This window comes from Talpa occidentalis, unplaced genomic scaffold, assembly GCF_014898055.3.
Source record: "Talpa occidentalis isolate TD23 unplaced genomic scaffold, MPIMG_talOcc4v2.1 talOcc4.8, whole genome shotgun sequence".
Taxonomy (NCBI): domain Eukaryota; kingdom Metazoa; phylum Chordata; class Mammalia; order Eulipotyphla; family Talpidae; genus Talpa; species Talpa occidentalis.
The window spans coordinates 30,425,083-30,452,693 of record NW_023605194.1 but is presented as its reverse complement, the minus strand read 5'-3'; the positions used below and the strand labels follow the sequence as shown (position 1 = coordinate 30,452,693).

General features: G+C 43.7%; 1 protein-coding gene across 1 annotated transcript in view; it reads left to right on the top strand.

Annotated features, from left to right (window-relative positions):
• Nucleotides 1–27,611, top strand: part of WDFY4 (WDFY family member 4) — a 223,540-nt gene that overhangs the window by 60,334 nt on the left and 135,595 nt on the right. The window contains exons 15-26 of the mRNA XM_054690149.1: nt 2,763–2,977; nt 4,214–4,308; nt 5,212–5,449; nt 5,819–5,895; nt 6,927–7,148; nt 8,178–8,356; nt 12,896–13,127; nt 14,146–14,291; nt 15,308–15,419; nt 16,466–16,656; nt 22,768–22,920; nt 25,045–25,118. Of these exons, the coding sequence (XP_054546124.1) occupies nt 2,763–2,977; nt 4,214–4,308; nt 5,212–5,449; nt 5,819–5,895; nt 6,927–7,148; nt 8,178–8,356; nt 12,896–13,127; nt 14,146–14,291; nt 15,308–15,419; nt 16,466–16,656; nt 22,768–22,920; nt 25,045–25,118 (1,934 nt within the window). The remainder of the gene's footprint in view (nt 1–2,762; nt 2,978–4,213; nt 4,309–5,211; nt 5,450–5,818; nt 5,896–6,926; nt 7,149–8,177; nt 8,357–12,895; nt 13,128–14,145; nt 14,292–15,307; nt 15,420–16,465; nt 16,657–22,767; nt 22,921–25,044; nt 25,119–27,611) is intronic.

The following is a 27,611-nucleotide window of genomic DNA, read 5'->3' as shown; positions in this document are numbered from 1 at the left end:
CCTGCCAGCCAGCCTGGTGACCCTGCACGCTTACCACTGAGTCCTAATTGAACCACCACCCCCTTTCCTGCGTTGGAAGTAATATGCGTTAGGAAAATCAATCCATTTGTAGGGGGAGAAACCAGACTGGTTTCCTGCTACTGCTCATATTTTCACTAAAACCCCATTTTACTGGAACCAACATTGAAAAAAACAGCACATTTTATTCAAAACAAGGCAATATTGGTATTGACAGAGCTACAGTGATAATGAGGACGATCAATTTTCTCTCCTCCATTATGGGGTATTGAGCAATTTTGGAGTAAACTTGTGGCATCATTAGACAAGATCAGCATTTCTCCCTTTTGAAACTTTTTTCTTTCTTTTTTGTTTTTTTGCATATTTAGATTTTAAGTATTCTTTCCCTGGTTAGAAAAAAAAAAAAAAAGAAAATCAAAAATCCCAAAAGTAATAAGTGAAGTGCTAGTAATAAAAACTTGAGATGGTAGATATTCTTTTTAATTCTTATTAATAATACATTGTGATGTTATTTTTGCATCTTGTTTAGTCTCCCCAACTCTTACCCCAAATTAAAAGAATGCAATCTCCCAAGTTCTAGGAGCAGGAAAACTCAAGGCCAGAGTGTAGAAGCTCCTTTACTGCTTTGACAAGAGTGGAAAAGAGGGAAGGTGGAGGTGAGGCTCTCTCAGATGCAGGAAGGAACAGCAGAGTGAGAAGCATGGTAGGGGTCGGGTTGTGTTCCCTGAAAGGAGAGCCCAAGATAAAGGTGCATGTGGTTGGGATTCACAGAAGGAGGGACTCAGAGGGAGTGAGTGAAGCAGGATGGTTTTGGGAAGGAGTTGAGTGATGATATGCTGTCAACTGTAGTCTAACTTTAACTTGAGTCTGTGGGGGAATCTGGAACATGAATTGCACCAGAGAGCTGAGGAGGAGTGCAGTCTCGTTGACAGTAGTAAGGGGTTTGTGTGTGAGTGTATGCTTGCACATGTATGTGTATGTGCATGCACATGTATACCTGTGCATATGTATCACAAAATATTGGCATGTATGTGCTTTTATGTGTCTGCAAGTGTGTGTATGTCTGTGAGAATGTGTATGGACATATTTATGTCTACATGCATGAATATGGGGGTTATACAGTCCCTGGGTGAGTTAGCTCATGTTAAGGAAGAGGGCTGTCCTCCTGCGAAGTACACTTCTATGATGAGTAGATTCACTTGAAGGAAGAAGGCCTGGGTGGGGCCCCACAGCATTCATAATAGAAGATTCCATTAAGATCTAATTGGTATCCCTCCCACTTAAGACAATGTCTTATATAACAACAAAAGAGAATGTGGACAGCCCTAAGAGTTTTTCTGAAGGAAACTCCCTCCCCTAAACCATTTATAAATAGGTTTCCCCGGATGTCTGAAAGTAGAGTGTCCTATGAAATCTTTTGTAAGCCAAAATAGCATAAAGCAAACAAGCAACTGTCATCAGTTTATGTGGCCACCTTTAAAGCATTCCCAGACACCCCAAATAACCTACCAAATCATACCAAATAATGCATCAAACCTTAAATAACAGTCATGTATAATAAAAGCAGGAATGATCTGTTAAATACACAGCCTGTGTAAAGTGATTCCCAGGAAGGAGTTTGGGGTGGGGGGCGCTCTCACTGTTGGGGGTGCTGCCTCTATATAACAGCTGCTGCCAAACAAACGATGTTACCTTTGCATTTCAACTTTTGTCATAAAAGTGAAAAACCTCTTAAGGTTTCACTTGGCTAATGAAAACAGGCACTGATACAGGTCTTTCATAACAGTGAAGCGGTGTAACACGAACTTCGAAAAGCTGAAGATACTGGTTTCCTCAGAGAGCTGGGACTCTCAGGGGTTGTCTTTTTATGGACGAAAAGGAAGATTGTAAAGTCAATGCATTATATTTGGCTCAAATATTTGCTGAGTCAACTCTATGCACTCTCTTCTATGTCCTTCAAGGACATAAAGATAATAAAGTGATTTGAAATCTATGAGGGTTAGGTAAGAGGCAGCTGTCTATATGGAGAACGTATTTAGGATACCGGGGGGCTGGCAGGCTCCAGTGCAGCTTCCTGCAGGAACCGTGATGCTAACTGACCTGTACACTGAGTGTGGTTGGCTGCCGGGAGATGAGGGCTGCACCTGCCTCAACCAGGGCCTGTGTGGGGTGCTTCCTGCTGGCTTACATTGCAGTGAATCTTCTAAGCCTGGATGTAGAACACAGCAGTGTTAAGTGAGCACAGCCAGCTGGGATGGGGTGGGGCCCGCTAGAAGGCACTTTCCTGCCCAGCGCCAACTACTTATCCACAGGCGCACTACTGCAAACCTGCCTGATGGGATCTTTCCATCTTTTGACAGATCACATGCCCGGGCTTTAATGTAAAATAGCCAGACTTTGAAATGTTAGCAATGAATCCAGAAATTGCTTCAACATTGCATGGGTTGAACACCAGTTACCAGGCAGATACAGCCTGTTGCCCACCAGCTTGCAGTTTGTTGACAGTCATCTGCCTCTCCTGCAGCTGATCCCAGCAGCTCCATCTTCCCGAAGCCCTGAAACCTGGCCTCTGGGACTTGTATGTGAGCAGGGTACCCAAGACAGACTGGAGTGCATGGTTCAGACTGCGATGGGCACAGCCTTTTTGCTTCACCATGAATTCAAAGCCCAATTGGGAGCTATTACAATCACCCACAAACTATTCTGACCTCAGTACTTACTGCCTGCTTTTGATTACCTCTTAGCTTTCCGAGGAGATCCAGTGCTCCCTGACAAGTCACATCCAGTCGCTGGTGAAATCAGAAAAGAACCGCCAGGTGATGTGTGAGGCGGGGATGCTTAGGACCCTCATGACTTCCTGCCACAAGGCCCTGACCAGCAGCAGCAGCCCCTTACACTTGGGCCTCATCAGGATTTTTGAAAAGCTGGCTTCGCAGGCCATCGAACCAGATGTGTTAAGGTACTGTGTACTGAGCCCCTGCAGCTGTGCTCATGCCAGGGCAGGGCATGCAAGTGGGTGGCAGGAGTATGCAGGGACAGTGTCTCTAGGTCCCTCCAAACTCTGGAGAACAGAGCCCTCCCCAGCACAGAGGCGGTGAGACCAGGAGCCTGGGGTCTGTGTGGACAGTATGTGGGCTCATAGGGCAGAAATAGCCCCACCCAATGAGCTGACTGTGTCAAGGAGAGGGGACTATATAACCAAGAGGTCTTACAGACCATACAGAATAGCACTGTGGGGGTGTGGGGGTGCTCCAGGAATGCAAGCTGTCTGGAACTGGGAGGACCACAAAGGGCGTAAAGTGGAGAGGCTTCCAGTAAATGGGACCAGTTGGGCCCTGTGGGCTGAGCAGATAGATGTTCAGTAGAACAGGAGAGGTGGGATCTATGCATGTGGATGGTCTGCCCAGGCCGTAAGGGCCTGACAGTGCCTGAGAGTCTGGACTGTAGGGAGATTAGTGGTGTAAGCAGCTGCAGCCAGACTCCTGATAATGAGGGAGACAGAAGTAGTGTCCACTGAATCCTGTGGTAGCCTCTGCTGTGAAGCCACAGGTTTCTTTAAGAATGGAGCAGGGAGGAAAGATGCAGAGGGCAAAGCAGACACAGAAGATGGGAAGGTCCTATGGAAAGCAGCGTGGAGTTTCCTCAAAAGACTAAAGACGGCTCTGCTGTAAGGCCTAGAAATTCCACTCCTAGGAATCTACCGAAAGGATACAAAAACAATATTTGAAAGGAAAACCTGCACTCCTGTGTTTATTGCAGCACTATTTACAATAGCCAAGGTATGGAAACAACCTAAATGCTCCAGAACAGACGAGCGAATCAAGAAGATGTGGTATATATGCCATACACAATGGAAAACTATTCAGTGATCAGAAAAGATAAACTCATGTCATTTGTGGCGACATGGATGGAGCTGGAAGGGATTATGCACAGTGAAATAAGCCAAAGCAAGATAAATTCTGCATGGTGTCATTTGTATGCGGAATATAGAGAAACCAAGCAAAGGTCCAGACATGGGCAAACATTAAAGAAAATTCTTGAAAGCTGACTGTAGATCTGAGGCACATGAGGAACAATGCAGAGAGTGGGGTTCAGGAGTGCTAAGCTCTAGGATCTAGAGATATCTGATGAAGCTGGGGAAAACTTCACCTGTATGGTGTCCTCATTTGGTTCTCTTGTGTGTTGTAATATTCAGACAATTTCTAGGCCTTGGAATTCCCCCCGCTCCATCAGCTGCAATGAAAATACTCAATTCATCTCGTGTGCCTAGAAAGGACTCTGGATGCTCAGGTGAGGACAGAGGAGAGAACAGGGGCAGGTTATCTGGGGTTGAAAGAGAATATGCATGTCTTGTCTGGGAAGCAAACATTTACAACAGCTGGGAAGCAAACAGACTTTAAAAATGGTTTTGCCTCCTGACTACTGGAGCAAATGATGAATAGCACAGGGATCTGTGTTCGCAAGAGAAAGACCAGATCGGGCAGGAGAGGGACCACCCCACCCCCATATGAGAGAGGTGATGGTGGCATGTGCTCAACCCCTTTGGGCTTAGATCCCAGTAACAGTGATAGGGCCATGACATAGCCAGAGTGCCCGCCGCTGCTTCTGAGCAGGGATGCCCAGTGATGACTTTTGCACAGCTCAGGGTGAGGAGAACAGGAGGGCAAAGCATAGGGTGAACATCTGAGTAGCAGGCTTGGTACCTGGGAGAACCAGCTTGGAGAAAAGAAAGCCAAGACATGCTAACTATAGGATCACATCAGGACATCAAGATCCAGAGCCTGATTGAAAAGCAAGGCTTGGTGTGGTGGCCAGAGGTTGGGGATGTGAGCTTTCAAAGACATTAGCTGTTATGAGAGCAACTGGATGTGAGTAAAGCCCCAGTCAGTGATTGCCGATGGGGTAAGCCAATAACAGCATCAGAAAAGGATGTGTTGGGAGGGTGGGGGATGTAGTGGTATTGAAGAGGGGAGAAATTTCTAGAAGGAATAGATTGTTATCATGGTTCAGTGTGAACAAAATCAACAGGGGGCCCAGTTTTGCTCAGGAGAACACCCTGAAAATGGTTAGGAAATGCTAGGTGACTCAGTAGTGGCCCCCTTGGGTGCCATGGCAGAGGTGTCAGGGCTTTTGTCTACTGTGGGAAAGGAGTGGAAATGTTATTAGGGCATGTGTCTCCTTTTGCTGCTTTAGGGTCACAGGCAATGGCAGCAGTGGCCGCTGAAGGTACTGTGGGAGCCACCCCTGATGCTTCCCCCTGCCCTGCAGTCACACAGGCCCTCAGACCTTCTGGGGAGACCCCGAGCTCCACCACTGCCCTGCAGACAGCACTGAGTCTCATCTCCATGACCTCCCCACGCAACCTGCAGCCGCAGAAGGCAGCCCTGGCTCCATCATTTGTGGAATTTGACATGTCTGTGGAAGGCTATGGGTATGACAGGCTTTCACATATTTGAAATACACTTTATGAACTTTCCAGTGCCTCAAATGAATGATATTGATTATAAAATTGTAGTTCCCATCAGCTCTCAGCGGTAGAAAATGTCTGGGTCATGGATACCCTGTCCACTGATTAACTTCTCAGGGGTAGCACCCTGATCTGGGCAGGGCCAGGACCCCCACCCTCCTCCCCTGGCTGTGCCCACACTCCCCTGCAGCTTCCAGTGGGAATCCTTGTAAGGCCATGGGGTCAGCATCAGGCACTTTCTGTCTCTGGGGCCCCTGCAGAGGACAGAGGGGAGATGTCATGGCCAGAGGTTGGCTTGCACATCCATGATCTGAGGCATTTTCTTGTTTCCAGTTGTTTGTTTATTCCGACCTTGTCTACGGTTATGGGAACCAGCACTGAGTACTCTGTTTCCGGAGGGACTGGGACAGGTAGGTGCTTCTTGTGTTTGTTGTGGGGGGAGGGGGGTGGGGTTACCTTTGTAAGCTATCTTTACCATGCCCAGAGAATTAGTCCCTAGGGAGTCTTAATGTCAGATTTCCACATGGTTTATCAAAAGAGCATGAGTCTTCCCTTGGGTCCTGCTATCTACACACTAGTCATCCCCAGTTTGTCATGCCTCTCTTAGGGCAGGTGTCCTGTTCATCATGTGTCCCCAAGGCCCATGACTTTGTGTATAGAGGGGCGTTCAGTAAGCACTGCTTGGTTCAGGGGGTGACTTGTCAACTGAGCCTGGGTTAGATTCATTATTTTGGTGACTAACCTTATGACTCTTTCTAGAGAAGAATGTGAGTTGTATGTTTACTGTCATTCAGAAACAGAGCTGTTCTTGAACCTTGGCATGCTGACCTGAGATGAAAACCAATCACCCTTTATCAGGAGGATCAGGGTCTGTATTTCTAGGGAAGGGTGAGCATGGAGGAACCATTGCATTCACAACCCTTCAGCACAGGACACTAAGTCTGACCCTGACCATTCGGTGAGGACAGTGAGCCCTACCTTCACTGCTTACCCCATTGTGGGGTGGGAGGATCTGGGCTTCCTGAGATTGATGCCTTCCCCATGTAGCTCATGGGACTAGTTAAACTGCAGTGTCTCCTACCACATGTAGCACAGGGTCTAGCTTTAGATCAGCTGACCAGACCACCAAATGACACTAGATCTCACGGTTGTGCTCCCGTTCTACTTACGTGACAAGGTGGCATAGAATAACAATGGGACAGAACTGGAGAGAGACTTTGAGGGTCTTGTTTAAGTCCCTGTGGGAATATGACTTATTCCTGTGAGTATGAATGGTGAGACAGAGCATCCTGCCACATGGGGTTGATGTAAAGTGTGAATGAGTCACATGTGGTGCTGGCACCAAATAGGGCCATCCTGGGCTGAATCAGAGCCACATTGAGTCTGGATGGGCTTCTGTGACAGGACAAAGCCTAAGTACAGGCTTGTGTTCTTACCCCAGGCACTTCCAGGTCATTCCCTCCACCTGGGGGCCTCACCTTCTCCTGCTGGTTCCTGATCAGCAGGCACAGCAGGGTCCCTGAGGGCCACCCGCTGCACTTCTTCACCCTGGTGCGCCACCTGGCCAGGACCGAGCAGCCCTTTGTCTGCTTCTCCATCAGCCTCTGCCCAGAAGACCTCTCGTTGGTTGTGTCTACGGAAGAGAAAGAGTTTCAGCCCCTAGGTAAGGTGCTGGGAGACAAAGCTGCTTTCACCTCCACTTGGGGGAGTGGGGCTGTGTCAGAAGTTCTTGCCACAAGCATGACTAAAACCTCTCATTTTTCCATCTTTTGAAATTGCTCTCTTGAGTTCCATACCCGATGAACCACCTAAATGAGTGTTTGTTATATGTCTGCCATGACCCAGGCAGTTTCATGGTATAACTGCCAGGCAGACAAGGCCCAGGCCTCAGTGTGGCTTCGGAGGTGTCTTGGTGGCCTTCCAGGAACATTGCTGGGCCCTGGTGGAATTGTTGTTAAGGGGATTCAGGGCTTCCCCTCACTGGGGCATCTCCTTGGAAAGGCTCGTGAGAATGCACACAACTGAGCCAGGGCTACTTCTCAGTCCCAAATCCAGAGGGTTGCCGGTGCTTGGCAGCATATAGCCCAGGGCCCAAGCCTCCTTCAGTGATGCTGGTGCCTGGTCCTGGCTCTGCCTTTTAGAGTTCAGCGTGGCTTCTAAAGTCATCCATCTATGGTGACCTAAGTTGGTCTGAGGGGGCCAAACCCAGCATGTCCCAGCTTGTCTGGTCATGTGCACCCTGAGAGGGTAGCTATTTCTTAGTGAAGCCACCGAAAGGTCCAGAGCATGACTGGCATCCTTGACACACAGCACTACTGCCTCTCCCCCTCCCTCTCAGAATGATGCCAGAGAATGCACGTGTCTGTGGAGATGTGCTGGTGCAGGGAGACCCCAGAGCCTGCCTGGGATTTGAATCCACCACCTTGGGCAAGTTGCCTAACTCTGTATGCCTTGGGATGCTAAAATGGGAATCAGGATAAAACCTCCCTCACAGGATTATTGTGAAGAGAATGTGAGCTCATATTTTAGCAGTCCTCTCCAGTATCTGGCACAAAGCAAGAGCTCAGGAATGGTAACCACAGTGATGATTTTATGGCAGGGTCTAGACTGTGGCTGCCAGGCACGAGGTCCACCTCTGGGTTCCATGTCCTCCATGGCGGACATGCGAGCTGGTGTTTGTGCTCTCTTCCAGATATCATGGAACCTGAGGATGACCCTGAGCCTTCTGCAGGACGGCAGCTTCGGGTCAGATGTGGTCCACTGCTGGCTTGTGGTCAGTGGCATCACCTGGCTGTGGTTGTGACTAAGGAAATGAAAAGGAATTGTACCATTTCCACCTATCTGGATGGACAGGCCATTGGCTCAGCCAAGGTGAGATGATTCCCTTGACCCACTCTTGTCCCATACTCCTGGCTAGCCACCCAGGAGTGGCCTCTGTTCAGTTCTCTATCTTTTTTCAGTGGTGGGATTGGGGTCCAATGAACCCCTATTTCCTTGCAGTCAGAACACTTAAGTGAGTTCAGCATAAACAGGGCATCTGTAGAAAATGGAATGAAGGTAACACAACAGAGAGAAGGTAAATAAAAATGGAAATAAGAATATTTTGATAGTTATGACTAAGAATAAACATAAGAAAATACAAATCTCCAGAGAGAACAAAGCAAACGGCTCACATGTTGAAGCATGGGTTTCTCAGGGAGATCTGAACAGTGCATAAGGTCCTCCTTTTCTATGAGGCTTCCTGGTGAGTCAAATGCATCTGATCTGTGCACATACTGAGGAGCAAGGTGGTAGAACTTACAAAGTCTCCAACACATCTTGCCAGTCTTAGAGCAAGAACGATGAGCAAAAGATAACCTCCTATTCAGGAAAGATAAAGGAATGTGAATGTTGCTTTAGCAGGAGGAAGTGTCTCATTGCTGCCGTGTAGAGACAACTGAGGCCATGAGGTATAAGGGAGACCAAGCGAGGAGATGAGGGCTCTAGTAGGCTTGCTGCAGAAGCCATTGTCAAGGGTCCCAAAGAAGCCAGAAGGCAGTTCCCAGAAGGCCATAGTGGGCAGGTATGGCCAGATTCCACCCAGGTTCCGGAGAGAACATCTCAACCTCAGCTGCATTCTGGAATTACCTGGAAATTCTTTTTCAACTTCTCTTGCATAGGCTACACCCCAGACCAATTACAGCAGAATCTGTGGGGGTGGGGTGATATGGATTATGTTTTCAAAGTTTCCTGGGTGATTATAATATGTAGCCAGAATGGAGACACTTATTAATAAGGTTTCTCAATTCAACAGTGTTGACAGTTAGGACCAGATAATTTTTTGCGGTAGGAGCCTATTCTATGTACAGTAGGACATTTAGCAGCATCCCTCTGGATGCCATAGCATCTCTCTGCCCAGTTGTCGCCACCAAAGATGTCTCCAGATATTTTCAAATGTCCCTCAGGAGGACAAAAATTAAGCAGGTTGGGAATCATGAAGTCAGAACAACCTAAATTCTGTGGAACATCTAAAGATGAATGATTCTCTCTTCTGGTAAAATTGTCTTAGCAAAAACAAACAAACAAACAAACAACAACAAACAAATCTCAGAGAAATTCAGCAGGAAGATTAAAAAAAACCAGTTTCTCCAAGACATAAAGTTAACTTTCCCCCCAAATTATTAAAAATACTAGTCCTTCCTTCCTTCCTTCCTTCCTTCCTTCCTTCCTTCCTTCCTTCCTTCCTTCCTTCCTTCCTTCCTTCCTTCCTTCCTTCCTTCCTTCCTTCCTTCCTCCTCCCTTCTTTCTTCCTTCTTTTCTTCCTTCTTCCTTCTTCCCTGTGTCTCTTCTTCCCTCCCTCCCTCCTTCCATGTTTATTGAGCATCTACTATGTTTTGGTGCTGTTTTGGTTTCTAGCCATTGTCCATGTCCACCAGTCTGATACCTCCATGAATATTTATAAAACAAAAGTTATATTTATTGAACTTGCTCTACCAAGATAATGAAGAGTTGTGAGGGACTTATATAAGGTGTGAGTTTATTTTAGGTGATTTGGGTTCAAAGAAGAGGAGGTTGGTCTGTTTTGCATTGGATGCTGTCAGAAAGAGAGGCCACTTTCGACCTGTGTATGTTAAGGTATATTGTGAGATGTGCATGTATGTTTTTCTAGGAGACAGGAGGAAGGAAAAAGGGATAGGGTTGTCATTGGAGAAGAACAGGATCACTCATGTCAATCAGGATGGGAAGTATGGTCTCTTGCGGTTGCACAGTGTCTTTGTTTTTAATCTGTTCAGGCATGGTTATAGGATGCACTCGCAATCTCTCTGGTTTCAGCAATAGGCTGGTATCCTGTGAAATAGTTTGTGTACTTTGGGACAAATAGGATAAAAAGGTCCTATTGATATTTGGCCCTTGTTCACACCTAGCACAGGGGCTACAACTCACGAAGCCTTCCAACAACCCTTGATGAATTGCACTGAATTTACTGCCCTAAGGAGAATATGGATTGACTGATGGTATTGTTGAAGGAATAGGCACATGAGTGAACATCTCAACCATAGGTCAGCAGGAAGTCTGGGAGGGGTGTGAGGTCATGGGTATAGGCCAAAATTTGCCTTGGAGAATAGTCAAAGGCCAAGTCTGACAGAACTGATTTTCTAAGATAATTTCAACAAGTAGGGTCAAGATCGGCAAGTGAAATTAACTCTCATCAACTTAAAAGACTGAGTTTAAATGCAAACTTCTGTGGGGCAAGAATAATATGGGAGCGCTTAGGTTGGAGACAACCCGGTGTAACCACTGTTCTCAAATGTGAGAGTCTTTGTTTTCATTTCCAAGGGAAGATAAATTAAATTTAGAGAGGTGGCAAGTATGTTAGTATCCTGAATGAGCAAAATTGGTTTGGGAGTAATTTGAGATTTTTATGTTTATAGGTCAATCTGAATGGTGCAGTGAGTATATACTGCTGGAATTTGGGGGGAAAAGAGCAAGCTAGATTGGAGAGGCGATGCTGCCTCCAAGAGCAGCAGTGTTGGGAGTGGTGTGGGGTGAGGGAAAGATGACTCAATGTCCATGTGGAACAGTGAGAAGCCTAGAGGGACTACACCAAGAAGATGCAACTCCGATCCAAGGGCAGTCTCGTATTTATTTAAAATTAGTTTCAGGAAGGTGGAAAAGCACGTGGAGAATGTACATGCATTTTATGAATATATTATTTGGTTTTCCTGTAGAATTTTAAGAATTCTTCTATATATTCTATATACTAGTCCTTTTTTGAGTATATGATTTGCAAATAATTTCTCCAAATTTATAGCTTGGTTTCATCCATTTTCACAAGGAATTTTGAAGAACTTAAGTTTTTATTTTGATGAGGTATGACTCATCAATTTTTTCTCTTTTGGTAATGCTTTTGGTGTTAAGTCTAAGAACTCTGCCTGGACCTAAATTATGAAACTTTTCTTCTATTTTTTCTCTAAAAGTTTTCTAGTTCTAAGATACTTTACATTTGAATTTGTGATCAACAATCAATTAATTTTTGTATAAGGTTTAGGTTGAAGTTCATTTCTTTGTTTATGGATGCCCAATTGCTCCAGAACTATTTACTGGAGAGGCTGTGCATCTATACTGAATTGCTTTTGAACCTATACCCAAAATCAGTTTGGCAAATTTGTGTGTTTGTTTCTGGAATCTGAATTCCTTTCCATTGATTTATGTGACTATCCTCCTACTAATATCACACTATCTTAAGTATGATAGCTATACAATATTGAGTAGAGTGGTGTCTCCCACTTAATTCTTTTCATTCCAAAGCTTCATTAATTTTTTTAAACATTTTATTTATTTATGCATACAAGAGCTGGGGTATAGGCCAGAGGTGTGGGGGTAAGAGGATTCACCAGAGACAGAGTGGGGATCAGAGCAGGCGGATTCACAGAAATATACTGCTGAGGGGAGCAGCGAGACAGGAGAAGTCTGCTGTGCCTTGTGGGTTAGCACTCTGGCACCTGGCTGGTGATCAAAATTGTGCTGCAGTGGCTGCCAGTAGCTTGATAGTGCAGAGACTTAACTCCTTGCGCCACCGTGGAAGACCCCTTTTTCAAAGCTTTAAAAAAAAAAGCATTTAAGCTATTCTAGGGTTTGGATCTTCCCATATATATTTTAGAATTAGCTTGGTTGTATTGATAAAAAAGATTTTTGAAGATTTTTATAGGAATTGCATCGTACTTTTAATCACTTTGGAAAAAGTTACTTCTTCACTCTTTGAAGATGGTATTTCTCTCTGTTTATATAGGATTTCTTTCATCTTTTTAAAAATTTTTCACTATATAGATCCTATTCATCTACTATCAAGTATTTAATTTTCCTTTAAATAATAATAAGTGGTATTTTAAATTTTAATTTCTGTATGTTAATTGATAGACTATAGAATATGATTGATTTTTGTTTTGATGATTCAACCTGTTATGTTGCTGAACTCATTAGTCATAAGAGGGATTTATTTATTTTTGTAGATTACTTGGAATTTGCTATATGGAAATAGAAAAAGTTTTATTTCTTCATTCCTGATATGTATGTGTGTAATTATTTTTAGTAGAGAAGACTTAGTTAATGTGTTAATACTAGAATTCAGTTTCCTAGAAGAATGACTGGGACCAGAAGGATAGACCTGTTAGTGGATCTTAATATTTCTTTTTAAATTTATTTCCAAAGCCAGAGTATCAGTTTTTCACTCTCACCAGCAATTTATAAACTTTTCAGTTATACTTTTCAGCTTCAAGAGTTATCTTTTTAATATTTTCAGATAAAATAAGTTTTCACTTTGAGAAAAGAATAAGATACATCATTTGATACCTGTGTGATCTGTGTGTATTTATTTGCTCAGTTTTGAAGCTAACCGCCTGCTATTCCCCCCCATCCTTTTTATTTTAACAGATGTTGTACATGCAGGCATTACCAGGACCTTTCCTTTCAATGGATCCCTCTTCATTTGTGGATGTTTATGGATATATTGCTACCCCTCGAGTTTGGAAGCAAAAGTCATCATTAGTATGGCGTCTTGGCCCCACATACCTCTTTGAAGAGGCCATCTCAATGGAAACTCTGGAAGTTATTAACAAACTTGGCCCAAGATACTGTGGCAACTTCCAAGCTGTGCATGCCCAAGGTATGGAGTATTTTGATTCATAATGTTCTTGTTGATGTTATTTTTTTTAATGGCCATCCAGCTATTTATAGCATATTTATGAAGAATAAACTCAGCATAGGTCAGTCATTAGGGAAGACCTCTGTAATTGGATCATTATATATTTACAACCCAACAGAAAATGTCACAGAAAAGGAAATGACAATATCCTTTATATTTCAACTCCAAAGCACATAATGGAGATAGTGGGTGGGTAATACCATCAGCTAAGAAAGAGAGAGGAGAATGAGATAAATAAGTTGTATTCCTTTTAATGAAGAAGCTTTTTAACTAAAGTATACTGTTGTCTTCAATTATTAAACAGGCAGACAAAACATTCACATTTTCAATATTGATTGTTGGCTGTTCAAGCAGGGAGCATTGCTCTTTGTACTCAGTCAAGTCAAAGGGGTCAGCTCCCATCTGGGAAGAATGATAAATGAGTCTACACACGGAAGCCTTGGGCTTCGTGACGGACGAGTATTTCAGTCTCCATGCCCCACAACTTCCTTAAACTGCATTTCCTCTGGCAAATGGCAATGGATAGAGCAATGCGACAAGATCAGGCTTACAACCAGTTTCACCGGTGCTCTATTCATACCAGGCTTCTCAAGTAGTATGTGTGGCTTTCCTTAACTTAAGGACCAGGCCACTAATTCCAAATGGGATGTTCACCATGGACATGCATCTCATTGTCCTTCCAGTTCAGCCTATTCCCTTTTTCATAAAGCAGCTTTAATATCACTTAGCATTCTGGTTTGGGGAGCAAGATTACATCCTTGATGTTTTAAGTTCTAGTAATTTCATACCTGGAATTCCGCTGTTTTATAGTAATCATGTGGGTGCAAAACATATAGACATAGACATTTGAAGATACAATGGAAAAACATACAAACATTTTCTCAATGATGACTTTGCCATATAGCAGTAAATATTTACTCTTCCGAGGATTAATTCACTTTCTGTGAGAGTAGAACTAACTGAAAATACACTGTTTTAGGAGAGGACCCTGGTATGGAAGCAACACCCCTGGTTGCAGAAGAAAAACTTTCCTTTGGCCTTCACATAGCCAGCTCCTCCATCACCAGTGTTGCCGACATCAGAAACACTTATAATGAGGTGGACAGCCGCCTGATTGCCAAAGAGGTATGCCTTCTAACTTCTCTTACTGCCCCCTTCTGGAATCATGTTCTCATGGTTTGCCTCCACTTTCTGCTTAAGTGAACACTAACTCAGGTTTGCACTTTGTGTAGACAGATACACACAGATACTTTTCCACTTCACCTGTTAAAATACCCTATGCCTTTCACCTATTAGCATCCCCTGAGACTAAACCTTTTATTTGGAGTTGCTCAGGGAAGAAAGTAGGTGTTCTTCATTCTTTGAAGAAAAGCAGGATCAAGTAGAATGTTTAAAAACCCTTTGGGAAACTGAGAACACTATTGAGCTTCCCCTTTTGGAGTATAATTGACCCCCAATTGCGCTAACACTGCAAAGTGTTCTGTGAATTGCTGTGGTTATTTTAAACAGCTAGTTTGTGAAACAGCAAGCAGATGTGTTGTAGATGGAAATGCTATTAGAATTGCTATTTTCTAATCCCTATAAAGAGCTCTTTTGCTTACTGCTATTGAATTTGGACTGATTTGTTTACATTCTATTTACCCTTACAGATAGACAGGGATCACCTCCCTTTACTGAGAAGGAATGATTGGGAAATAGGTTTTGTTGAGCACCAAAGCTGTACTTAATAGCAGAGGAAGCCAGAATGTTCTCCTTGACCCTCAGAAATTAGAGTCTTGGGCTTGCAGAGACTGGACACCCCCAAAGTGGGAAAAAGGCAGACCTGGCCTTCCTAGCACTTCCTCCTGAATGTGCTGTTGGGGCCTGACTGTGAGCCTGTGGGGCATTTGGTGGTGCAATTGCATACGTGAAATTTCTCCCTATGATTAAACGAAAGCCCAGGAGGCGAGACATGAAACCTGAATTTTGGCTTCAGTCCTTCTGACATTGGTTCAATTATTATTCATTATTATTCACTGACTATCATTTACTGAATGCTAACAGTGGGTCAGTTTTCAGGTGCCTGCCCTTGAGGAGCTCATGAACAAGACCTCTTCCTTTCCAGGAAAATTTTTAGAGCTAATTATTGCCAATTTCTCTAGATGAACATTTCATCCCGTGACAATGCCACACCTGTGTTCTTGCTAAGGAATTGTGCTGGCCACCTCTCGGGTCCTCTGCGAACTATTGGTGCTGTGGTTGTTGGCCAATTAGGTATGTCAAGTCACAAACCATTACTGCTACATGGGAAGAAGGATTTATGCCTGTCATCATTTGTGCAACCTAGAGTTCTTTTTTTTTTTTAAAGATTTATTTATCTATGCAGACAAGAGCTGGGGTGCAGGCCAGAGTTACGGGGAAGACAGGATTCACCAGAGACAGACTGGGAAACAGAACAGGCAGATCTACTGAAATACACTGCTGAGGGGAGCAGTGGGTGAAACAGGAGAGGTCTGTTGCACCATGTGGGTCAACTCTCTGGCCGGGGATCAAACTTGTTCTGCAGTGGCTACGGATAGCTTTATAGTGCTGATGCTTAACCCCTTGCACCACCAGGGAGGCCCTGCAACCTAGAATTCTGAGTAACATGCAGGATTTCCATTTCACTTGGTGTGTTGGGGAGCCAAAATGGTGAGAGCAAGAGTTGGGGCAATAATGTTGCCCAAAGTTTGGCCTCCCACAGAGCACAGAGGTCAGTTCACCTTGTTACAATTGACAATTGGTAATGAACTCAGCTACTAAGCAGGCTGGCATCTATGTGCAAGGGAGCATATTTATAGCAAGCACAGTGAGGCCTTTGAGCAGGGAAGTGGCTGTGCCTTTGAATGAAAAACAACAGTTAGTCTCTATTGGTGTCCTGCAATCGGGCAAGAGCAAAGCAGCAAGTTAGTGTGAAGATCCTATCCTTTAGGATCTAGGGAGCAGACAAGAACCGGGGATTATCAGAATAGCCAGAAAATTGAGATTCAGAGGGCACTGGCTCATCTAAATCTCTGGACTGAGACAGAGGTAGGTGATCTGAAACCCATTGGGTTGTTTCAGCCCCTGGGGACTCAGAAAGGACTCAGCATTGTGTCTCTCAATGACTGAGGACTTTTAAAGACCCCTTCCCTGCCTCCCAGCCTGTCCCACATGCATGGGTACACCTATATGGATGGATACTGGCCTTGGCCACTCATTTCCCCTTGCATGCTGCCAAGGGATTTTCTGTGACAGTGAAACTGTGACATACTGATGGAACACCCCTTTGTCCCACACAGGGGTAAGAGTGTTCCACTCCAGCCCTGCTGCCAGCAGCCTGGACTTCATTGGTGGACCTGCCATCCTCCTGGGTCTCATTTCCTTGGCAATAGATGACCACACCATGTACGCAGCTGTGAAAGTCCTGCACTCAGTCCTGACCAGCAATCCCATGTGTGACCGCCTGATGAGGCACATCTCTGGGTACCAGGTAATCCCATCCTTCCGTCTGAGTTTGTGACTCCTCAGGAGGTTTTGTCCCAAAACAACACGGAAGAACTTTGCTGGTTTCAACAGACATTCCCTCCAGGGTGGCTTCTAGAGAAGGGAAGTTGAAAGCTCCTGGGTCCTGAGACCAGCATTGCTATAGCAGAGGGCCAGGTGACAGCCAGAAAAGGCTCTGATCAGGATGGGGATGCCCACCTCTCTGTGGCTACTGTTCCACTCACTGATAAATTCAAGACTCGTGTGGTTTCTTCCCCCCAATCCCACCTTTGCATCTAACGTGATGGCTAAAAACCCAGGCTCTGTAATAAGAGTGCTGACTTTGAATGTTCCCTCTTCCTTTAACTTCTATTATACCTTGAGTGAATTACTGACCTCCTGTGCCTCAGCTTCCCCACCTGTATAGTATGGATTACCCAACATCTTGCATGATGGGGTTGCAATGAGGACTGGATGATTCAATGAAAATGAAGGGTTCAGAATTATATCTGGCCCAGAATAAGAACTCTACAAATGTTAGCTCTCTTTAGTTCTTAATCTCTTTGTGCTTTAGTTATCCTATGTGAAAAATGGGAATAATAACAGCACCTATTCTATAAGGTTGTGATGATTAAGTGAGTTAATATATGTGAGGACTTAGAAAAGTGCTGCTGAGATTAATTGTTGTGTAGGTGTTCTCTGCGAATGTTATTGCTATTTAATATTCATAAAATCGTGTGAGACATGGTCACTGCCCAAGTATCTTCTGGCATGAGTAGGGAAGAGCTAGGTTCGAAGTCTAGATAATGCCTCTGGGACACAATGGCTGAAGTGGGCCCTCCTGGTCCAAGGGACTGGGAGAAATCCCCCATGTCTCTTTGGCTCCCGAGTCAGGGTCTGTGAGGAAGAACACTTTAGGCATGCCCCCTGTTGCCTGGACTGAAGTTGGAAACAGCCCTTTCCTCCTGCCCTGCCTGTGGCCTATTGATGATAGCCACCTTCTACTTTACAGGTATGATGCTATCTATCCCTTGTGCAAACCTGGTACAATCTCTCAAATTCTTTAGACTGGTTTTTAAAGGTCCTTCATGCCCCAGTACCAACCAGCCAATGTTTCATACCCTATACTCCTTCCTCCCCAAATCCTACAAGGTCATGGATTGCTAATACAGAGTGACTTTGAATAACTGTGCTCTTGGAGGATGATCCCCAAGTATATGCCTCATTATTTTTCCAAATCAAACTCAAATGGCAAGGGGGATATCTCCCCTGATTCCTGAGCTTAGAGTGCATCATCTCCTGGCCTCTTGTGTGATGCCCAGTGCCAATGGCTCTTAACTCTGCACATCTCCTCTACACTGTAGTCATCCAAAGACCTGGTGCCTCCTTTTCTTTTCCATCAATGAGATCAAATAGACATGCAGGAAATACTTTGGGAATAAGTGAATGGCTATTTCTTGGTTTATATTAAAACTCAATAATTGGGACTCTTTGTATATAAAAGTTTTCTTTGATTATAGTATTAAAGGTAGTTGTAAAGGGATTTGTGCTAAATCAGCACATAGTTATGTGCTGTTGTGCCTAGGGATTTTAATTATTATTGTGAGCACAGGAAGATACAAAGTAGTTTCTGCTTTCATGAATATATCTAAAATAAAATAATATAAATAGAAAATAATTTTAGTATAAATTGAATGCAACATGTGTCTGAGTTTCTCTTCTAGAATGTGGTCTGTGTCCCATACAGTCTGTGACTTGATGGTACTTTAGCCATATTTCCAGAAACCCTGAGCTCCTTAGAGTTGGGATCATCTCATTCTCACTCATAGCCAAGTGCGGGACCTGGCACATTATGAGTTCTCAATGAGTGTTTGTCACATCACCACAGTGTTTGAAAAGGTGATAACATGCTACAGAACTGCCAAGGTGGTCGATATCACATGTGGGTAGGGGAGTCAAAAGGGCTTCATTCAAAAGAAAAGCAGCCAAAGGATCATGGAAGCCTTAGTTGAGTGAGTTTTTCAGGAAGAGATGGTGGAGTGGCCCATGGAAAGAACCTATTTAGTCAACTCATATTGACTGAGCACCTCCTAGAAGCCAGGCACTGTGCTTAGTTTTGTCCCTTCCTCCATGGAACTTACTGTCTAGTTCAGTCTGGTTGGACTGCTATGACAATATATCATAGATTGAGGTGGTTTATAAACAGCAGTTCTGGAGCCTGGGAAATCCAAGATCCAAGGGCTGGCAGAGTCGGTGTCTGGTGAGAGCTCCTATCTTGGTTCATAAACCGAAGACTTTTCATTGTGTCTTGAATAACAGAAGAGGCAAGGGAACTCTCCGAGGTCTCTTTTATAAAGGCACTAATCCCATTCATGAAGGCTCCATCCTAATGACGTCTCCAAGGCCCCACCTCTTAATACCTAAGAGGAATAGGGAATTAGGTTTCAGTTTATGAATGCAAGGAGACAAAACATTCAGTCTATAGCACTGTCTAATGAGGTAGACAGAAAAATATTATCATGAGGCAAGGATTTCCAAATACCTTATTTGAGTAAAGAGTTAATCAGATGCAGAGGTTTATTGTACCTTTAGACATGAAGGCAGAAGAACAAAAATTTAAAACTCTGTCTTTAAAAGCAAAGATTTCAAATATCCATGTCTTCAGGGAAAACCAGAAGGAGAGGCTGGGTATGGGAGGGGATGTGAGAAATGGTGGGTTTGAATAAAGATACAAGATTATTATTATTTTTCTTTCCATAACAACTATTTATCAAATAGAAGCTCCCTCTCACCTTATCACTTCTAGGTGATAAGAGTATCACTTTCTTGCCTTCTGTTTCTTCATAATTGGCATGCTCAGTTGGCATGATGTGTGCTTATTTGAACCATGTTTGTGGTCTTCTCTTTCTTAAAAATTTATTTTTACATAGAAGAACTTGGGTGTAGGCCAGGGGTGTGGGAAGTGGGGGGTTAAAGGATTCACTAAAGACAGAGTGGGGAACAGAACAGGTGGATTTACTGAAATACACTGTTAGGGGAAGCAGTAGGAGAGGCAAGAGAGGTCTGCTGCACCATATGTGGGGTAGCTCTCTGGTTAGGGATAAATCTCAGATGGTAACAGTGACAGTGCTAAAACTCAACCCCTAGGCCACAAGGGAGGCCCCGTTTGTGGTCTTCTTGACTCACTGGAGACATGCCTCTGGAGGGCAAGAATGGTTTTGCTATTCATTGCTGTACTCTAATAGCACACAGGTAGACAGTAGATGCTCAGTAAGGATTTGAGGAATGAATTATTGAAATAAAACAAGGATCTTTAAGTGAGTTGCTCAGGAATAGATTAAACAATTCTTTAGACTTTTACTTTGCATTCATTTGCATCTTTACTCGTTCGATGTGAAAGCGTAGTGAGAGAATACACTTTTCTATCTGTTATTTCTATCAAAAGTATTTACCATTCAAATCCTCTTCTCAGACTAGGTGACATCCAACCAAATTTTATAAGATGGATTTTCATAGCATGGTAAAGAAGGAGGACAGTACTCCAGACTAACAATACAAACACTGGAGGGGACTGGTATGAGTATCTCCACATGGTTGGGAAGAAATGACAGTTGTGACTAATGCATAGCAAGTCAGGATGGAGAGGGAGGGAAGGGCCATTACTTTGTTACTCCAAGAAGCATGGATTTCATCTCAAAGATTATGAGCAGTTATAAGAAGACTTGCAACAGTAAATGGAATGATTGAGGCTATAGAATGACTTTAGACACCAGTGTGGAATATGGGTTGGAGGGTGAGAGTTGAGCAGCAGGCTGAGTGATTATCCAACATAGTATGAAACTACATTCCTAACCCAGGGAAACCTGGGATCTTTGTAAGTAGTCTGGATGCACAGCGGAGCAAAGTAACCAGGGTTGTGTGCCCAGAGAGTTTCAGACAGGAAGGAATGAAGACATTTGGGACCTGCTAAGTTTGAAATTTCTGTGAGACGTCAAGTGGATAGACGTCCCTGGAACTCAGAGAAGCAAGCAAGACTGATGGTGTAATTGTGAGAGTTGTTAACTTATGACTCATGATATTAAATCCAAAGAAATTGATGGAATACCTACAGAAAAGGAGTAAGGAGAAAAGAGAACTGAGGAGGAAGCAATGAGGAACTAACCAGATGGAGGTTGAAAATATTTTAAAAATCCAACAATGGAGATTGAAAAGAAAGATGGAAGAGAAACTAAAGATTTGTCAATAAACATGAAAGAAGAAAGTGTTTTGAAAAGGAGAGTATTTGTATGCTAAATGCTAGAAAATAATGAAACAAATTAAGGACAGAGATGCCTCTGTTGGATCTGGCACCTGGAAATCATTGGTGACCTTTCTATGGCAGGTGGACATGTAGAGGCCATGGTTGCCTGAGTGGAGTTGAAGATGTGAAGATGTAGAACCAGAGAATGCCAGTAGAGCTTTATGGAAATTTGTTTATGAAGAGGAGTAGTAACATGAGTCTGGGCTAGAGGGTTTGGGAGTCAAGGGAGGGTTTATATTTGAGATGAGAACCACTACTGGACACCTGTCAGTGGAAAGAAGTCACAGAAGAGAGATAAATGGATGAAGCTTGGAGAGAACTATTCAAGGATCATTGTCTTTAAGAATGTGGAGGAGGGTGTAATCCAGAGGCCAGGAAGATGAAGACCCTACTGTGATAGGAAGAAATGCAATGCAGGCATTGTCAGTCTGGTGGTGGGAGGTAACAGTGTTTATATCTGGTGGGTTTTATCTTCTTGGTAGAGTATGAAATCAGTGGTGGAGGGGAACAGAGTGTTGAGGAAGAGAAAAGAGACAAAATCATCATCTTTAAGATGATGAAAACAAACAACTGGAAGAACAGAATTGGACCACAAAATCAAAGTGAGTATCAATTTGACATTTGTAAAGTTAAACCATTTGTAAAGTGAAACTTGAGTGTACAATTTTTCTTAAGTAACTCTCCTACTCTGTCCTGATGGGACACAGTAAAGTGGCCAGATTTCAGATATGTGAAAGAAGCAACCAGAATAGTATGAAAAGATATTGAGTATTTGCTGATCACAAGATTTTAGTCTGTTTGCTACTAAGGATGTCATACTGAGTGGCTCATAAATAATAGGAATTTATGGAAATTGACAAGCTCAAGATTGGGGTGCCAGCATGGTCAAGTGGTGGTGAGGACCTCTCCCAGATTGCACATGGTCAACTTCTCATTGTGTTCTTATTATTGTAGAGATCAGAAAAAGGAAACAAGCACTCTTGTGACTCTTGTAAGGGCATTAATCCATTCATGAGGGCTCTACCCTCATGAACTCAACTAGCCCTAATTATATCCAAAAGGACCTACCTGCATACATCATCACATTGGGAAACAGAGGTTCAATATAGGTATTTGGGGAGGGCATAAACATTTAGTTCATGATAACAAGTAAGACTTACTAAGGGCACATTGAAAGAACTTATCTGAGAAGAAAAGGAGAAGGGAGGACTGTATCATATGTGGGCATATGGAATTGAGTTGTGGATGAGATGAGACGAGAATCCAGATGAGATGGTTGAGGACCCAGATGTCAATGGATGGCTGAGAAGCCTGACTTTGTGTGATTGGGGTCAATAAAAACACGAGGTTGGCTGGGGTCCTTCATCATCTCCGAGATGGGTGTGGGGGTTCAGGGATCCAAATGCCTCCATCCTGATGTGGGTTCCATTGTGTTTCTAGCTTCCAAGGGCCTGGAACAATAGAATGATATATTTGATGGCTGTGGCCTCAAATGAGACTGAGTGTAACTGGACTCATGGGTAGGTGGTGGCCTCCTGGTGATATGGGATGGTTATGAGTGTAGGATCCAAGAAAGGAAAATGAGAATGAACACTCAGAAACATACCCAGTGCAAAAAAGTGGAGAATGATATGAGTCAGCCACAGAAGTTGGTATATGTTTTCCTCTGAGAAAAATGGGTGTGAAGAAGGTGGCAGGAGAAAACAGAGGGCTTTTAGGTAGGGCTGACCAAAGGTGCTGGTAAGATCAAACAGGGGAAGGAGAAAGAGCACCAATGATGCATTCATGAGGAAACTGCTTTGTGTTTTAACCTTTCAGATAATGGCGTTTCTCCTGAGGAAGAAGACTTCACTCCTAAACCATCGGACTTTTCAGCTGATCCTTTCCATCGCTGGCACTGCAGAGTTGGGTTTTGGGTCACCTACTAGCATTAACTTCGGTGTCTTCCAGCATATCCTCTGCAATTTTGAGGTAAACTGGATACTGATAATAACCCTAAAGGGGAGTGTGTTTGTGCATATGTGTGTGTGCGCATGTGCTCTCACGTGTGCACATGGTGGTGAAGAGTCTAGAGTGTCACTTAAGGTCTGAGATCAGTTTCCTCAACACTCATTATGGTGGTGAGAGGGAAAAATCACAAAAACTTTGGAGCTCAGAGGCCCTGTTTATAATTAAATTCTACCACCAATCAGCTGTGTGCCCTTGGACAATCCTCTTGACATCTCTAAGTTCTCATCTTCTTATATGTAAGATGAAGACCTTCCTTCACAGGCTGGGGTAGCAGTCAAACCAAGTAGTATCTAGGAAAGGATTTAAAATTTATAATATGCCATCACACAGGAGGGTTTAAAAAATGATTCCTTTGAACAGTGTTTTGCTGATAAATACATCTTTAGAGGGATGACTAAGAGATACTAAAGGATACTTCTAAGACTAAGTGAGGAGTACTGCCCAGAACTTCTCTGGGTGAATCAATCCATTCACAAAGCAAAATTTTCTTCATGCCCCTGTGGTTTGGGCACTGCAGTGTCTTGGAGACACAGTGATAATCAGGACCCAGACCCTTCATACAACCTGGATTTACTTTAGCTAATGAATGCTGAAGTCCATAGAACTATTTTAAAAACTGTCTTAAAATTAAAAAAATAATATATGTTTATCATAGAATATTTTAAATTACAGAAAAGTCAGGAAGAGGGACTTCTGTTTCTGAGATCTAGATAACTGTTATAAACTTTGAGTGTACTCTTCCCTTTATTGTAGGAGAATCAACTATTGATGGGACAAGTCCTTAAAGGAGAAGGAAGGTCTGGAGACAAGAGAGTGGGTTAAAGGAAGAGGGGTGGTATCCTTGATAATTGATATGAAGCAGGGAGGGACAGGGAGGGACAATTAAAGAGGGACAGGCAGTTGTGAAACAAGGCGGGACTAAAAGTTGAGAAATAGGAAGGGACAAGAAGTTGAGATGCAAAGGGGAATAGAAGAAGGTTGAGAAGCAGCAAGTGCCTAGAAGTTGAGAAGTAAGGAGAGACAGAAAGTTGAGAAGCAGGGGAGAAATAGTAAGTTGTGGGCATTCAAGTTTTAGGTTTTTTGGTTCCTTGAAGAAGTATTAGGTAGCTCATTTTGAGAGTGAGGTGTTCTCAGGAATAGGGAAAGGGCAGAATTTGATACATTTTCCTTTTGATATTCAAACACATCTACTCCAGATACCTCAACAAGTCCTTATTACAGGGGTTATATGATACAAAATAACAATTAACATAGTCAATTATCCATATTTCCTAGATTTCAGACATTTGGTATTACTAAAGTCATTTCTAAAAGTTAGCTAGCTTCCACTGTGAGTTAAAGACTGGCCGTAAATCCTACAAGCAAACAGTCATTAAAAGAAATCAGTAACAGCTGTATTTATATCAGATAAAAGATATTTCCAATTTAAAAAGGTAATGAGATAAAGACATGATTAAGGGCCTACTTAAATAAGAGGAAATAATGTTCATAAACATGTTTGCAGTGAATGATGGAGCACCAAGATACATAAGACAATTACTAACAGAACTAAAGAGAGTAACAACAACACAATAATACTAGGGTGTTTTAATACTCCACTTACAGCTATGAACAGATCAGCAGGAAAGACAATAAATAAGGAAGCAACAACCTTAAATGAGCAACTAAACCTGTTAGGACTTAGCAGATATCTATAGAACACTCCACCCAAAAACCACTGCCTAAAATAGGAACATGGGCATTTGCCTGGAAGGATTCATGAGGATGCATTTGGTGTGTGGCCACAACGGTGGGACCCAGGGTGGGGCAGACATAAGAGATGGTTAATGAAGTTGTTCTTGGTTATAATCCAGATCCACAGAGAAACCTCCAGGCAGCAGCAGAGTTGAAGAAGAGATTACAGAGCTTTTCTTTTGGGGAGACTCTCTACATTCTATCAGGATAGTTGATCTGATTCTAGAGCTCACAGATTGTGGAGTGATTCCAAGCCAAAGGAGATCACATCCCATTCCCTATATGCTCACACTGCTTGGAAACCTTTCTTTTCACAAATCTTGGCTTCACTATGTGTTTGTTCTCTCCCAGCTCTGGATGAATACTGCAGACAACCTGGAGCTCTCTCTCTTTTCCCATCTCACGGAAATCCTTCAATCACCAAGGTAGGCTGAGCTTTGGCTGCCTGGGGGTAGGAACTAAAGACTTCATGCCAAGAATAGGAGCTGATTGGGAAGGAGGGAAGGATGGCCAGTAGTTCAGTCACCATGACCTGCTTCTGCTCTCAGAGCACTGGTGCCTGGTGGCAGCACATCTGTCTTAGACTATTCAGGTTACTATAGCAAAAATACCATAGATTGAGTAACTTATAAATAGCAGGAATTTATATCACAATAATCTGGAGACTGGAAGTCTTAAGATCAAGATTCTGGCAGATTTGGGTTCTTGATGAGAACATGCTTCCCAGTTTATAGAAGGCTGTTTTCTCATTATACCTCCATGTGATGGAAGGGGCAAGAGAGCTCACTGAGATCACCTTTATAAGGACACAAATTCCATTCATTTGGGATCCACCCTCATGACCTCAGACTCTCCTAAAGGTCCCACCTTCAGGTGCCATCACATTGAAGGTTAAATTTTAACACATGAATTTGAAGGAGGGGGGCACAAACATTCATTCTACAGCAATGTCTTTCTCAGAAGCTCCCTTAGTGTGGCCCATAGGTCTCCCTACCCACTATTTCTTTGACCTTTCCAAAATGCTTTCTGAATTAGTCAGGGCTCTTTTAGTTGCAAGTGGAAGCAAGGCAACCCAAACAACTTTTTTTTTAAAAAAAGATTTATTTATTTATGCATACAAGTATGGGGGTACAGGCCAGAGGTGTGTGGGGTGAGAGGATTCACCAGAGACAGAGTGGGGAACAGAACAGGCAGACTGACTGAAATACACTGCTGAGGGGAGCAGCGGGCAAGACAGGAGAGGTCTGCCGTTCCATGTGGGTAGCTCCCTGGCCAGGGATCAAACTCATGCTGCAGCTACTGCAGTCAGCTTCATAGGTTGCATCTCAACCCCTTGCACCACCAGGGAGGCCCCCCAAACCAACTTAAGGACAGAAGAGTAGGGAAAAAAAGAGAGGAGGAGGAGAAAAAGGAAAGGGAAAAAAGAGGTAGTTTTTTTGGTTTTCACAATTGAATGGGGCAGATCTTCGCACATGACTGGGTGGTGCGCACACCATTTATCAGAGATTTGTCACCCATGTCTCTGCTTTCTTCTTTCCTCCTAGCCAGTTTCATTTTGGCAAATTTTCTGTGGCAGCAAGGTAGCTGCTGTTGGGGAGCTTCTCAGAGCATATCTTCCACTCAGCTCAGTTTGGAGAGAAAGAGGTCTTTCTTCACCCTCGCAATAGGGTGGTGTCTCACTGACACTATTTTGGTTCACCTGGGCAGGCCCCTCTGGAGTAGCTGGTGGGGAGTTAGAAAGGAGGTCACTCCCCAAGAAAACTGGCTATGATCAGAATAAGGGAGAAGGGAGGCAGGGAAGTCAACAGATCAACCTACCTCCTTCGGGGAGCAGCAGGCGAGACAGGAGAGGTCTGCTGTGCCATGTTGGTGGCTCTCTGCCCGGGGATCGAACTCATGCTGCAGTGGCTGTGGATTGCCTTATAGGCATCTTAACCCCTTGTGCCACCAGGGAGGCCCCAGGATTTGGGATCTGTTTTAATCATCATTTACTTAGTCACTCACGATTGAATATTTATTATAAACCCACTTCACTTCACACTTCTTAGTGCTGGATGTTCACAAAGAACAGGACACAGCTCTGTAGAGAAAGAACACAGAACAAGAGGTGGTCAGTGCTATGATAAGAAAGAGACAGCCAAGCTCACAGCAGATGGATATACATCTTCCCTGTAGGTTCAGTGAACATAAGTCACACACAGATCTGGGATGTGTCTCTTTTTCTGTGTATCTGGCTTTGGAGATGGGCTGACTTGAATTCATACTGGAACTATACACCCAAATTCACCTTCCTCCACCTTTTTTTTATTCTTTCTCATCTTCCACTCTCTTTCTGTACCTATTGTTTTCAAAAGATGAACTTTTACACTGGGAGCTGTTTTCTTTGGGGGGTAGAATTTACTGGAAATTGGATTTGTGATTATCCTAAGGAGGGGGATGTAGATGCTTGAATTCTGTCTTTTTCCCCTTTGACTCTCAGCGGTGTGTTCATCCACTTTGTGGTTTGGGGCGGGCAGGAAGAACACACATCCAGACAGGCTCTCGAAGAGCCCAGCTCCCGGCTGGTGGGAAGTGCTCCGCGGTCACATACCAGTCTGCTGTCTTTGTTCTGAGTTTTCTGAGACCAGCATTAGTTTTCCCCTAGGCTTGGAATTTAAAAGTCAGTAATTGGGGCTTGTCTTTGAAGGCAGTTTCCGGGGGTTGGGGGCTGGAAGGCATGGGAGGCTCATCCCCCAGCGACTCTGGCACTTGGCAGACACATATTCGATGGGTGTCTGACAGCATTTTGACGAGTTGCCAAGACAACATTGGAGTTCAAGGGCCATGAAGCAAGCCCAGCCTGGGAAAACTTTTTAGCAGAAACATAACAAATTTGGTTCATTCCAGTAAAAGCTTTTACTACTTCTCTCCTGGGCTCA